This window comes from Aquarana catesbeiana, linkage group LG03 (genome assembly GCF_042186555.1).
Source record: "Aquarana catesbeiana isolate 2022-GZ linkage group LG03, ASM4218655v1, whole genome shotgun sequence".
Taxonomy (NCBI): Eukaryota; Metazoa; Chordata; class Amphibia; order Anura; family Ranidae; genus Aquarana; species Aquarana catesbeiana.
The window spans coordinates 732,654,281-732,666,346 of NC_133326.1; the positions used below are offsets into that span (position 1 = coordinate 732,654,281).

At 47.5% G+C, this 12,066-nt stretch overlaps 2 protein-coding genes across 3 annotated transcripts in view; one reads left to right on the top strand and one right to left on the bottom strand.

Moving 5' to 3' along the window:
- The window catches only part of LOC141133839 (E3 ubiquitin/ISG15 ligase TRIM25-like), a 135,803-nt gene that overhangs the window by 93,670 nt on the left and 30,067 nt on the right, over positions 1 to 12,066 (top strand).
- Positions 1 to 12,066, bottom strand: part of LOC141133842 (phospholipid scramblase 3-like) — a 599,764-nt gene that overhangs the window by 7,770 nt on the left and 579,928 nt on the right. For both annotated transcript variants that reach the window (XM_073623417.1, XM_073623416.1), the window contains exons 2-4: positions 5,013 to 5,066; positions 3,908 to 3,935; positions 2,148 to 2,332 (exon numbers count right to left, since the gene is read on the bottom strand). In XM_073623417.1, the coding sequence (XP_073479518.1) occupies positions 2,148 to 2,332; positions 3,908 to 3,935; positions 5,013 to 5,060 (261 nt within the window). In that variant the 5' untranslated portion in view covers positions 5,061 to 5,066. The remainder of the gene's footprint in view (positions 1 to 2,147; positions 2,333 to 3,907; positions 3,936 to 5,012; positions 5,067 to 12,066) is intronic.

Genomic DNA, 12,066 nt, shown 5'->3' on the forward strand with positions numbered 1-12,066 from the left:
GACTATATAGCATAACGTATAACATACCTTTATATAAACAGTCAGAGATGCCTTGCAGTTCACCAGTCCAAGATGTAAATATCTTGTATTCCCCAAGGACTTGGAGATCAGCTGTAGAGGGCCATGTTTTAAATGTCATCAGTCCCAGAGGACCATATTTTATATCTCACCAGTCCTATCCTGGGTGGCCAGGGAAGGAAGGCAGCAAGCTTGCCCCCAAAACATACCAGGCCACATGCACTGCAGAAGATGCCTTTTTAGAAAAAAAAAGTGTGGGGTTTCCCTCAAAATCCCAAACAGGCCCTTACCTTAGATAGGGGGCTGGTTTGGGTTTTTAAAGGGCACCCTCTACACAGAAAAAAAAATGGCATGGAATCTACCTAAAAGTCCATACCAGACCCTTTATCCAAACGAGTATCTTGGCTGGACAGGAAAGGGGGGCAGTGATCGTGCCCTCCCCTTTCCTCCTGAACCATACCAGGCCACATGCCCTTGACACACCCTTGACAGGGGGGTAGTGAAGGTCTGTGACAAGGCCTCTTTTCCCCATGTTGTTGGGACAAGGAACTCATCCCCACATTCCTGGCCCAGTGAATATAGGGTTCTGTACCAATCCTAAAGGTCTATTGCTTGTATGACATTACAGGAGTATAGCATGTAAGAAATAGACCTAGACATGGGTCATAGCATGTATGCTACTTAAAGGGTTGTCAATTATCTCACAGGTCCCCACTGTGAGTCTTTCTTGTTCAATGTTTTTTATTGATAGAACAAAGTCAACAAGACATTTCAGATAAGGTTTATCGTTAAACATCCAGAAATGTAATAATACTGAAGTGTATGTCAACAGGTACAGAAAAAGAGGAGAAAAAAAGGGAAAAAAGAAAAGACTCGTCAGCCCTATAAGAAATGACATTAACAATAACACATAGTATTATCTTCAACACTAATGCTGCGTACACACGGTCGGACTTTTCGTCTACAAAAGTCCGACAGCCTGTCCGGCGGACTTTCGGCGGACTTTCGGCGGACTTGCGGCGGACTTGCGGCAGACTTTCTAATGAACGGACTTGCCTACACACGACCACACAAAAGTCCGACGGATTCGTACGTGATGACGTACACCGGACTGAAATAAGGAAGTTCATAGCCAGTAGCCAATAGCTGCCCTAGCGTGGGTTTTTGTCCGTAGGACTAGCACACAGACGAGCGGATTTCGGGGTCCGTCGTAGTTACGACGTAAAGATTTGAAGCATGTTTCAAATCTAAAGTCCGTCGGATTTGAGGCTGAAAAAGTCTGCTGAAAGTCCGGAGAAGCCCACACACGATCGGATTACCAGCCAGCTTTAGTCCGTCAGCGTCCGTTGGACTTTTGTAGACGAAAAGTCCGACCGTGTGTACGCGGCATAACAGCTATTTTGTTAATACTGACATGAAAACCAAGGGCATGAACACTATTCGAGAGAACAGATTAGAGAACAGCAGAAGGGCAAGAGAAGCAGGGAAGAGGTTGAAGATTGGTAAGTTAAGGAAAGAGGGGGTGAAGGAAGGGAAAGGAGGAGAAATGGTCAGGGGGTCCACAGTTCCCTGTGACTTTCTCTTCAGAGGTCGCCATAGGACTTATGCCCCGTACACACGGTCAGAGATTGATCGGACATTCCGACAACAAAATCCTAGGATTTTTTCCGACAGATGTTGGCTCAAACTTGTCTTGCATACACACGGTCACACAAAGTTGTCGGAAAATCCGATCGTTCTGAACGCGGTGACGTAATACACGTACGTCAGGACTATAAACGGGGCAGTGGCCAATAGCTTTCATCTCTTTATTTTTTTCTGAGCATGCGTGGCACTTTGTGCGTCGGATTTGTGTACACACGATCGGAAATTCCAACAACGGATTTTGTTGTCGGAAAATTTTATAGCCTGCTCTCAAACTTTGTGTGTCGGAAAATCCGATGGAAAATGTGTGATGGAGCCCACACACGGTCGGAATTTCCGACAACAAGGTCCTATCACACATTTTCCGTCTGAAAATCCGACCGTGTGTACGGGGCATTAGAGTTTGAGGAGGGGACTATCAAAGTCCCTTAGGAGAAAGTGAGAGACTCAGTTGTCCCAAGCTCGGTGTAGTCAGTCTTTCATACCTTGGTGTCACAGGTACAGCACTCTGAAGGAACAAGAAGGTTGAGGACATTATATCCTTGGGCGTTGGTAACCCTGCAATCAATCCGAGGACCACAGCACTCCCGTTGCTCAACGGCGTGGTACAAAAATTGGCCATTGATGTCAAACAAATCATACGTACAATGACTCTGGAACATGCTGTTCCCTGAAAAGACAGAATTATAAGAAAAAAATAGTGAACAAGGTCAAACGCCTCTGAGATTCTGCAAAAAATAGACCAACCGTTCCTACATCCAACATCCTCTCCAATGTAGCTTGATATCTACCATTTCTGGAATCCAAATATCTGAAGATACACAGATTATAGCAAATGTTAGGTCCTTCTATTGGTAGACCCTCCTACTGGTGGGAGGAGCTAAGTAAGAAATGGAGACTAGATCCCTACCTGCTGACTGATTATAAAAATAATAAAATATTATTATGAAATATTCTTAGTTTAAAAAGAGAAAAATTTAATTCTGACCATAATACATGTAAGTAATTGCAGTTAGCCATTCTGCCACTAGGTTGCTTTGTCCCAAAATAGTGTGGTAATAGGGAATCATGTTATTGGGTGTTGAATCCCCTTTTAGACAAAGTCTCCCTGTAGTGATGCAATGGGTGGGGCTAGTGACCATATAAATGCCAGAGTGGGAGGAGCCTTAGGTGAGATGAGGCATGGGAGCCAAAACACCCCCCCCCCACAGCCATGCAGAGATAGATAGCTATTGCCAAGGCCCTGCACAGGACAGAAGACCCGGGTGAGATTGTCTAACACCCAGAAGAGCTAGCTGTAGTTGTCCTGACTCAATGCATGGTCTAAGAGGACTGGGAGCGGGATGGTCAGGCTACGTGTTCTCTGACATGAGTACTAATGCCCTGGGACTAATAATGACATCTGGGAGCGTACCTGACTGGGTAGAGCTATGGAGTGAGACTAAGAAGGAGAGACTGGTATACTAATGAAAGCACCTTGTTAATCTTGTCTGACAGAGCAGAATACTTCACCTTGTGAGTTTCAGTTTGAATAGAGCAGAATACTAAAGATTTAGTATACGGGGAGATGGGTCCCAGCAGTGTGGTGCTCCCAAGCAGAGCAGAGAGGGAATGCTAAAGGAAGATGGATTCAGAGTAAAGTGCAGTGTTCTGCTTTCACAAATGACTGCTACAGCTTGTCCACTTTTGTGTATGGCAATGTTTGCCAAAGACACCTGTCAATATGTCAATGTACTGTGTCTCTGCCATCTTTAAAGATCAACAATAAAGTGCAGAAACTATACCTTTTGTGTAGACATTATTTTCCTTCAAAGGCTAGTGGCCTGGGATCTCATGGGAAGGCCTTTGGCAAGGAGAGAGAGCACAATGTGGCAGAGGCTTTCAGCTATAACATTAGGTTGTCCTACCCAAGGATACGTGGGGCAGGAGTTTGGGCACCAACAGCTGGCCATTCAGGAGCCCCTTTACAATCATAAAACAATGTACAAAACCACATTCTATTCTATTTAAGACAAAATTGTTTATTGGCTATATGTGGAGATCTAATCAGTTCTGACAATAAGAGGAGTAGGAAAGGTTCTCTGTTAAACGTACAATTTCAATGAACATAAGAAGGAAAAACTGGCTACACTTGTAGAGGTTCCTGGTATTTGGTGGAAGACTAATGGAGCCCCGCAGCAAATGAACGAATAACATGTTGGTGGAAATATTTGAATTTTACAAAAAATCAAAAAACAAAACCTACTTGTCTCTTTCACAAAGAGTCCATTGACCTGTTAAACAGAACAAAGATGAGTCAACAGCAAATTCCTAGTTATTATAACCAACAATTCCATATACATCAATACCTCAATTTCTGTGGCAAATAGAGGAGTGCCATAGATCAGGGAAGGGAACCCTGAGAGGAGAGGTCACTGGAATGAGTAGATGGGTGCCTGGGGTGATGGATGGGTGTCAGGGTTAAGTATTGGATGGAAGTTTTGGGAAATGGATGGTGTCAGGGTTGTGTAGATGTGTATCTAGGGTAATGGGATAGGGACCTGGGGTGATGGATGGGTGTCAGGGTTAAGTATTGGATGGAAGTTTTGGGAAATGGATGGTGTCAGGGTTGTGTAGATGTGTATCTAGGGTAATGGGATAGGGACCTGGGGTGATGGATGGGTGTCAGGGTTGAGTATTGGATGGAAGTTTTGGGAAATGGATGGTGTCAGGGTTGTGTAGATGTGTATCTAGGGTAATGGGATAGGGACCTGGGGTGATGGATGTGTGTCAGGGTTGCATAAATGGGTGCCTAGGGTGATAGGATGTGAGTCTTTTGTGATGGATGGGTGTCAGCGTTGAGTAGATGGATGTCTAGGTTGATGGGATGGGAATATGGGGTGATGGATGGGTGTCAGGGCTGAGTAGATGGGAGTCTAGGGTGATGGGAGTTTGGGGTGCAGAGATGGTTACATGTGAGGTGATCGGACGTGGAATGAGGGGCTGCTTGGAGCAAGGGGATGGGAGCCTGGATTAAGGAGATGAATGTATAGGGTGAACATATAGGTGCCCTAGATGAGAAGAGGGGTGTCTGGGGGATGAGAGACAGGAGCCTGGGGCAAGGAGACGAGTGCATGAGGTGAGGGGAAAAATATATGGAGGTGAGTAGAGAGTCAGGTGAAAACTGACTCCCATTAGTAATAAATCTCTCTCATAGATACAGCAAAAATAAAATCCTGCCTGTCTGACCTTATCTCTGGTTTGGCAGGAGTTCCACATAAAAGCTTTTTTCTAAAGACCAGCTGTTGCCTTAAATTCTATGCCTGGGTATGTAATCTGCCCTCCATACAGCTACTCTTTACATATCTCACCTGGAGAAGATTTTCCAGTCCGGGTGGAGCAATGGGAACTCTGGCCATAATACCCTGCAACATATAATAAAGATCAATCGTTTTATAGGTAACACTGGCAGGAAATTATGATTACAGCAATGCCCTGGTGGTCAACGGGACAGGAAGACTCAGAGGGAACAAAGACATCCATACAGAAGAAAAAATACATTTTGGCTAAACTTGGACTTCAAAATGAATGGGCTGAAATCACACCGCAGAGAACCGCATTTGAATCGCACAGGAACACACAGCGCTTAAAGCAAATACAGTCTGGTCCCAGTTTACTGGGTGTAGCCACACAGATATGGTCATCTTAGCTGCTGATTCCTGACATACATACTACTGACCTCCAAACTCTGCATTAATTACTCCTGACTCCTACACTGCTCCCATGGCCCACTGGGGTGTCATCATGACATATCCCAGAAAGCTGATGATGGCACGAGGAGGCGAAGCTACATTGCATCATCACAGGCATCCCAGTTCTTGTGCAGGAGGAGAAGTTCCCAGTCTAGCTGAAAATCTGCCTGTGGAATTTTAATGTTTTATCCAGGGACACGTGCTTGCAAGATTCTGAGGTTGGTTGTACTGGATTGACTTTTTTCAACCAGATATGTATTCCCTTTTCTATCATTTGTCAATGTTGCCCAAACCTGCTTCTAGGAGGTCTTCTAGTTATACCAGTATAGAGAAGGCCACAAGGCCCTTTTGGCGATACTTGGCCATACGCTACATACTCATTAGAGCAATTTATCAACTGATTAAAGTACACCTACAGTATGAGCCACCATTAAAAATGTGCTGTAGAACTTAAAGTGACACTAAGGCTCGATTCACACAGGGGCAACGCGACTTCAACACGACTTGTGGATCCGACTTTGCCCTGCGACATGTGTCCGACTTTCAATGAACGGGGATCCGACTTGGATCCCCGCCACTGTGTTTGGTATGAATCTTGAGGGGGAACTCCGCGCCAAATTTTAAATAAAAATCCGGCATGGGTTCCCCCTCCAGGAGCATACCAGGCCCTTGGGTCTGGTATGGACCTTGAGGGGAACCCCCTACGCCGAAAAAACGGCGTGGGGGGTCCCCCCCAATCCATACCAGACCCTTATCCGAGCACGCAGCCCGGCCGGACAGGAATGGGGGTGGGGACGAGCGAGCGCCCCCCCCCCCTCCTGAACCATACCAGGCCGCATGCCCTCAACATGGGGGGGTTAGTGCCTTGGGAGAGGGGGCGCGTTGCGGGCCCCCCCCCCCAAAGCACCTTGTCCCCATGTTGATGAGGACAAGGGCCTCTTCCCGACAACCCTGGCCGTTGGTTGTCGGGGTCTGCGGGCGGAGGGCTTATCGGAATCCGGGAGCCCCCTTTAATAAGGGGGCCCCCAGATCCCGGCCCCCCACCCTATGTGAATGAGTATGGGGTACATCGTACCCCTACCCATTCACCTAGGGAAAAAGTGTCAATTTAAAAAAAAAAAACTACACAGATTTTTAAAGTATTTTATTAGACAGCTCCGGGGGTCTTCTTCCGACTTCGGGGGTCTCTCCGGTTCTTCTCCGCGCTCTCCGGGTCTTCTGCCTGGCTCCTCCGCTCTCTTCTGCTCTTTTGCCGCTCTTTTGCTATAGCGAAGGAGCCCGGTCTTCAATCTTCTGCCTTCTGCCCTCTTCTCCTGATGTTGACACGATGCTCTCTGGGGCTAGAATGCACTCTGAGCGCTCCGCTCTGACTTATATAGGTGGTGACCACGCCCCCTTATGCTGTCACAGTCCCTGGGCATGCTGGGACTGTGACGTTTTAGGGGGCGTGGTCATCACCCGATGACCACGCCCCCTTATGTCGTCATAGTCCCAGCATGCCCAGGGACTGTGACGGCATAAGGGGGCGGGGTCACCGCCTATATAAGTCACAGCAGAGCGCACAGAGAGCATTCTAGCCGGAGAGAGCGTCGTGTCAACATCAGAAGAAGAGAAGAGGGCAGAAGATTGAAGACCGGGCTCCTCCGCTTTAGCAAAAGAGCGGCAAAAGAGCAGAAGAGAGCGGAGGAGCCAGGCAGAAGACCCGGAGAGCGCGGAGAAGACCCGGAGAGACCCCCGAAGTCGGAAGAAGACCCCCGGAGCTGTCTAATAAAATACTTTAAAAATCTGTGTAGTTTTTTTTTTTTAAATTGACACTTTTTCCCTAGGTGAATAGGTAGGGGTACGATGTACCCCATACTCATTCACATAGGGTGGGGGGCCGGGATCTGGGGGCCCCCTTATTAAAGGGGGCTCCCGGATTCCGATAAGCCCTCCGCCCGCAGACCCCCGACAACCAACGGCCAGGGTTGTCGGGAAGAGGCCCTTGTCCTCATCAACATGGGGACAAGGTGCTTTGGGGGGGGGGGGCCCGCAACGCGCCCCCTCTCCCAAGGCACTAACCCCCCCATGTTGAGGGCATGCGGCCTGGTACGGTTCAGGAGGGGGGGGGGCGCTCGCTCGTCCCCACCCCCATTCCTGTCCGGCCGGGCTGCGTGCTCGGATAAGGGTCTGGTATGGATTGGGGGGGACCCCCCACGCCGTTTTTTCGGCGTAGGGGGTTCCCCTCAAGGTCCATACCAGACCCAAGGGCCTGGTATGCTCTTGGAGGGGGAACCCATGCCGGATTTTTATTTAAAATTTGGCACGGAGTTCCCCCTCAAGATCATCTGAGCACAAGTCGCATGCCGAAGTCGGATCATGCGAGACGGTGATCCGACTTCAATGATAGTCAATAGGCTGAAGTCGGATCAAAGTCGGATCAAAGTAGTACAGGGAGTACGCTCTGAAGTCGGAGCGACTTCAGTAGCGTCTATTAAGACGCTAGCGTTCACTCCCATTGAGACTATTTCTGGGGCGACTTGAGGGCGTACAAGTCGGATCCCAAGTCGCCCCAGTGTGAACCGAGCCTAAAGGTTTGTGTTTTTTTTTTTAAATAACAAACATGTCATACTTACCTCCACTGTGCAGTTTGTTTTGCACAGAGTGGTCCAAATCCACCTGTTCTGGCGTCCCACGGCTCCTCCCTGCATTAGATAACCCCCTTTGGGAAGCTCTCTCCCGAGGAGGTTACCTTGTGGGTGCTCACCTGAGTCATACACCCGGCGTCCATAGACGCAGAGTGTATGACTCGGCCCCGCCCCCGCGTCATTGGATTTGATTGACAGCAGCGGGAGCCAATGGCTGCACTGCTATCAATCGAACCCAAAGCTGGGACTCCATGGAGAGAAGGACGGCGGGGAAGCGCCTACGGAAATTCGGGACTCAGGTAAGTAAAACAGGGGGACTGGGGCACAGTGGACATAGGATGCATTAAGGTGAAAAAACACATAGGTTTACAACCCCTTTAACTAAGAAACCTACATGCACCTACAGTTTTCTCTGTTATGTCAGAGAATGCCTAAATGAATAATTTAGTCAACTAAATACATCGAATTACAGTGCCTCAATACATAAATAATTATTTAATGATTTAATTGACCTTATTATTTTGAGTTAATTTGCCAAGCAAAGCTCTTCAAGACCGCCCACAGTCCATTTACATCTAATTTAATCTAGTAAGCAAAAGGTTCCAGAAAAGGCCTGGTCTTAAAGTGGTTAAGAGTGCAACAATATCAGTGTTGGTCTCCAAATTACGGCCCTCCAGCTGTTGCGGAACTACATGTCCCACGAGGCATTATAAAACTCTGACCTTCACAGAAATGACTAGGCATGATGGGAATTGTAGTTCCTGAACAACTGGAGGGCTATAGTTTGGAGACCCCTGTCCTAGACCATAGAGAGGATCGGAGACGATCTGGTCTCCCATCACCTCTACTGTAAGCCGCTTCAACAATTGTATCAGACCCCGAACTCTCTGCCAGGACGGGAAAGCCCGGAGAGGCACCAAAGGGGAGGGCCATAGTTTGGAGACCCCTGGAAAAGACTGAGGCTGTCAAAAAATCAATTAATATTTATTACAGTAAGTTATATACAAACACCACTAATGGGGCGTACACACGGTCGGACTTTTCGTCTACAAAAGTCCGACAACCTGTCCGACAGACTTTCGACGGTCTTTTGGCGGACTTTTGGCGGACTTGCGGCAGACTTTCTTACGAACGGACTTGCCTACATACGATCACACAAAAGTCTGACGGATTCGTACGTGATGACGTACACCAGACTAAAATAAGGAAGTTCATAGCCAGTAGCCAATAGCTGCCCTAGCGTGGTTTTTTGTCCGTCGGACTAGCATACAGACGAGCGGATTTCTGGGTCCGGCGTAGTTACGACGTAAAGATTTGAAGCATGTTTCAAATCTAAAGTCCAGCAGATTTGAGGCTGGATAAGTCCGCTGAAAGTCCGCTGAAAGTCCGGGGAAGCCCACACACGATCGGATAGTCAGCCAGCTTTAGTCCGTCGGCGTCCGTCAGACTTTTGTAGACGAAAAGTCCGACCGTGTGTACGCGGCATAACAGTTTTATTACTAGGTGGATACAGACACAATAAATTGCTACCACCTTGATGTATCTGTTTGATTAAACTAAATGTTTTTTTCCTCCCCTCTAGATGCTCTAACTTTTTTGAAATACAATCTGGCAGAAAAAAGCTGCGTTTAACTAACTTGAGCCGTGAATCCGCTGCAGTCAGATTCCCAGGTGAAATCCATCTAAAGTTATGCCGATAAGCCATGTTTGCTGAACCCACCTTGAACCAAACCCGGGGAAGGCTTCACCCATCCCTACACAGGACCCTCATGTACATGAGAGCTAAGGAAACCAACAACGTCTCCTCATGGTGAAATATTCTGAAAGTTTATTTGGAAGAGAAAAGTTACAAAGTAAAAAGGGGAAGGGGGGCATGGTCTTTTTTCCTTGAATGGCTATGAGGGGTGTAAATCCTGTATTTGGCATTAAATGATATGATCCACAACGTGGGCATTAAGCATTTTTTAAGGAATAGGTGATATCCAGTGAACATTGTAAGATCTGGTCAACCAATCAGCTTCCTCCACATCTCAGTAAATGAAGGAAAAGAGGTAAATCAAGGGAAGAACTGGTTATAATGATGACAGCGAGAGCCCGGGGATCAGAAGGGACTCACATGTTGATGTTATTAATAGTAGTATTATTATTATTATTACTATCATGCTCTGTGTATATCCTGTCAGACATGTAAACTATCTATGAGACTGTAATAAAAATTACAGTCCATAAAAAAGAACCAAAGTTGAGTAGATCTTTCCGGAAGATTATATTCTACCCTCATTTTCCATTGTACAATCCTTTATTTCACAACATTTATCACAACACTGATCATAGGACCAGTGACACTGATCATGTGACCGGTGACCCTGATCATGTGACCGGTGACACTGACCATGTGACCGGTGACACTGACCATGTGACCGGTGACCCTGATCATGTGACCGGTGACACTGACCATGTGACCGGTGACCCTAATCATGTGACCGGTGACCCTGACCATGTGACACTGATTATGTGACCGGTGACCCTAATCATGTGACCGGTGACCCTGACCATGTGACACTGATTATGTGACCGGTGACACTGACCATGTGACCGGTGACACTGACCATGTGACCGGTGACACTGACCATGTGACCGGTGACACTGACCATGTGACCGGTGACACTGATCATGTGACCGGTGACACTGACCATGTGACCGGTGACACTGACCATGTGACACTGATTATGTGACCGGTGACACTGACCATGTGACCGGTGACACTGACCATGTGACCGGTGACACTGACCATGTGACCGGTGACCCTGATCATGTGACCGGTGACACTGATCATGTGACCGGTGACCCTGATCATGTGACTGCTGACACTGATCATGTGACCGGTGACACTGACCATGTGACCGGTGACACTGATCATGTGACCGGTGACACTGACCATGTGACCGGTGACACTGACCATGTGACACTGATTATGTGACCGGTGACACTGACCATGTGACCGGTGACACTGACCATGTGACACTGATCATGTGACCGGTGACACTGACCATGTGACCGGTGACCCTGACCATGTGACCGGTGACACTGATCATGTGACCGGTGACACTGATCATGTGACTGGTGACCCTGATCATGTGACCGGTGACACTGACCATGTGACCGGCGACACTAACCATGTGACCTGTGACCCTGATCATGTGACCGGTGACACTGATCATGTGACCGGCGACCCTGACCATGTGACCGGCGACACTGACCATGTGACCGGTGACCCTGATCATGTGACCGGCGACACTGACCATATGACCGGTGACACTGATCATGTGACCGGTGACACTGACCATGTGACCGGTGACCCTGATCATGTGACCGGTGACACTGACCATGTGATCGGTGACCCTGATCATGTGACCGGTGACCCTGACCATGTGACTGGTGACCCTGACCATGTGACCAGTGACACTGATCATGTGACCGGTGACCCTGACCAGGGCTGCAAATTATAGAGACTAACTATCCCCACACATTGTCCACCAAGACTTTCCAAGGATGGGAAACAATGACATGTTCTCACACCTTCTACAAAGTCATTCTACAATATAAAATTGTATTATATAAAAAAAACAAAAAATCAGGAGGAAAAGTTCTAGAGAAGTAATTTGTCTCCTTGGGCGTGTCTGGTACATCCAAATAGAGACCCGATCACCACAATCTCCAGGTGAGAGGAGCGGCTATGAGATGATTTTATTATACAGGTTCTGGGCTTTTATATAAAAGTAATATGGAGAACTGAGGAGACGCCCAAATACTTTTATATAACCGGAGAGTTCCGACCCCTCCTCTCCCCACCTACCTACCAGCTTCAGGGCTATCCCCTCCTCCTGGGACCCCAAACATTGAATAGACAGGAGATAGAGGGATGCTAAGAAACATTGTTTATAAACATTAGTCAGAAGGGAGATAGAGAGATACAAAGTAACATTGTTTATAAACGTTGTCCAAGTGAGAGATAGAGAGATACAAAGTAACTTCATTTATAAACA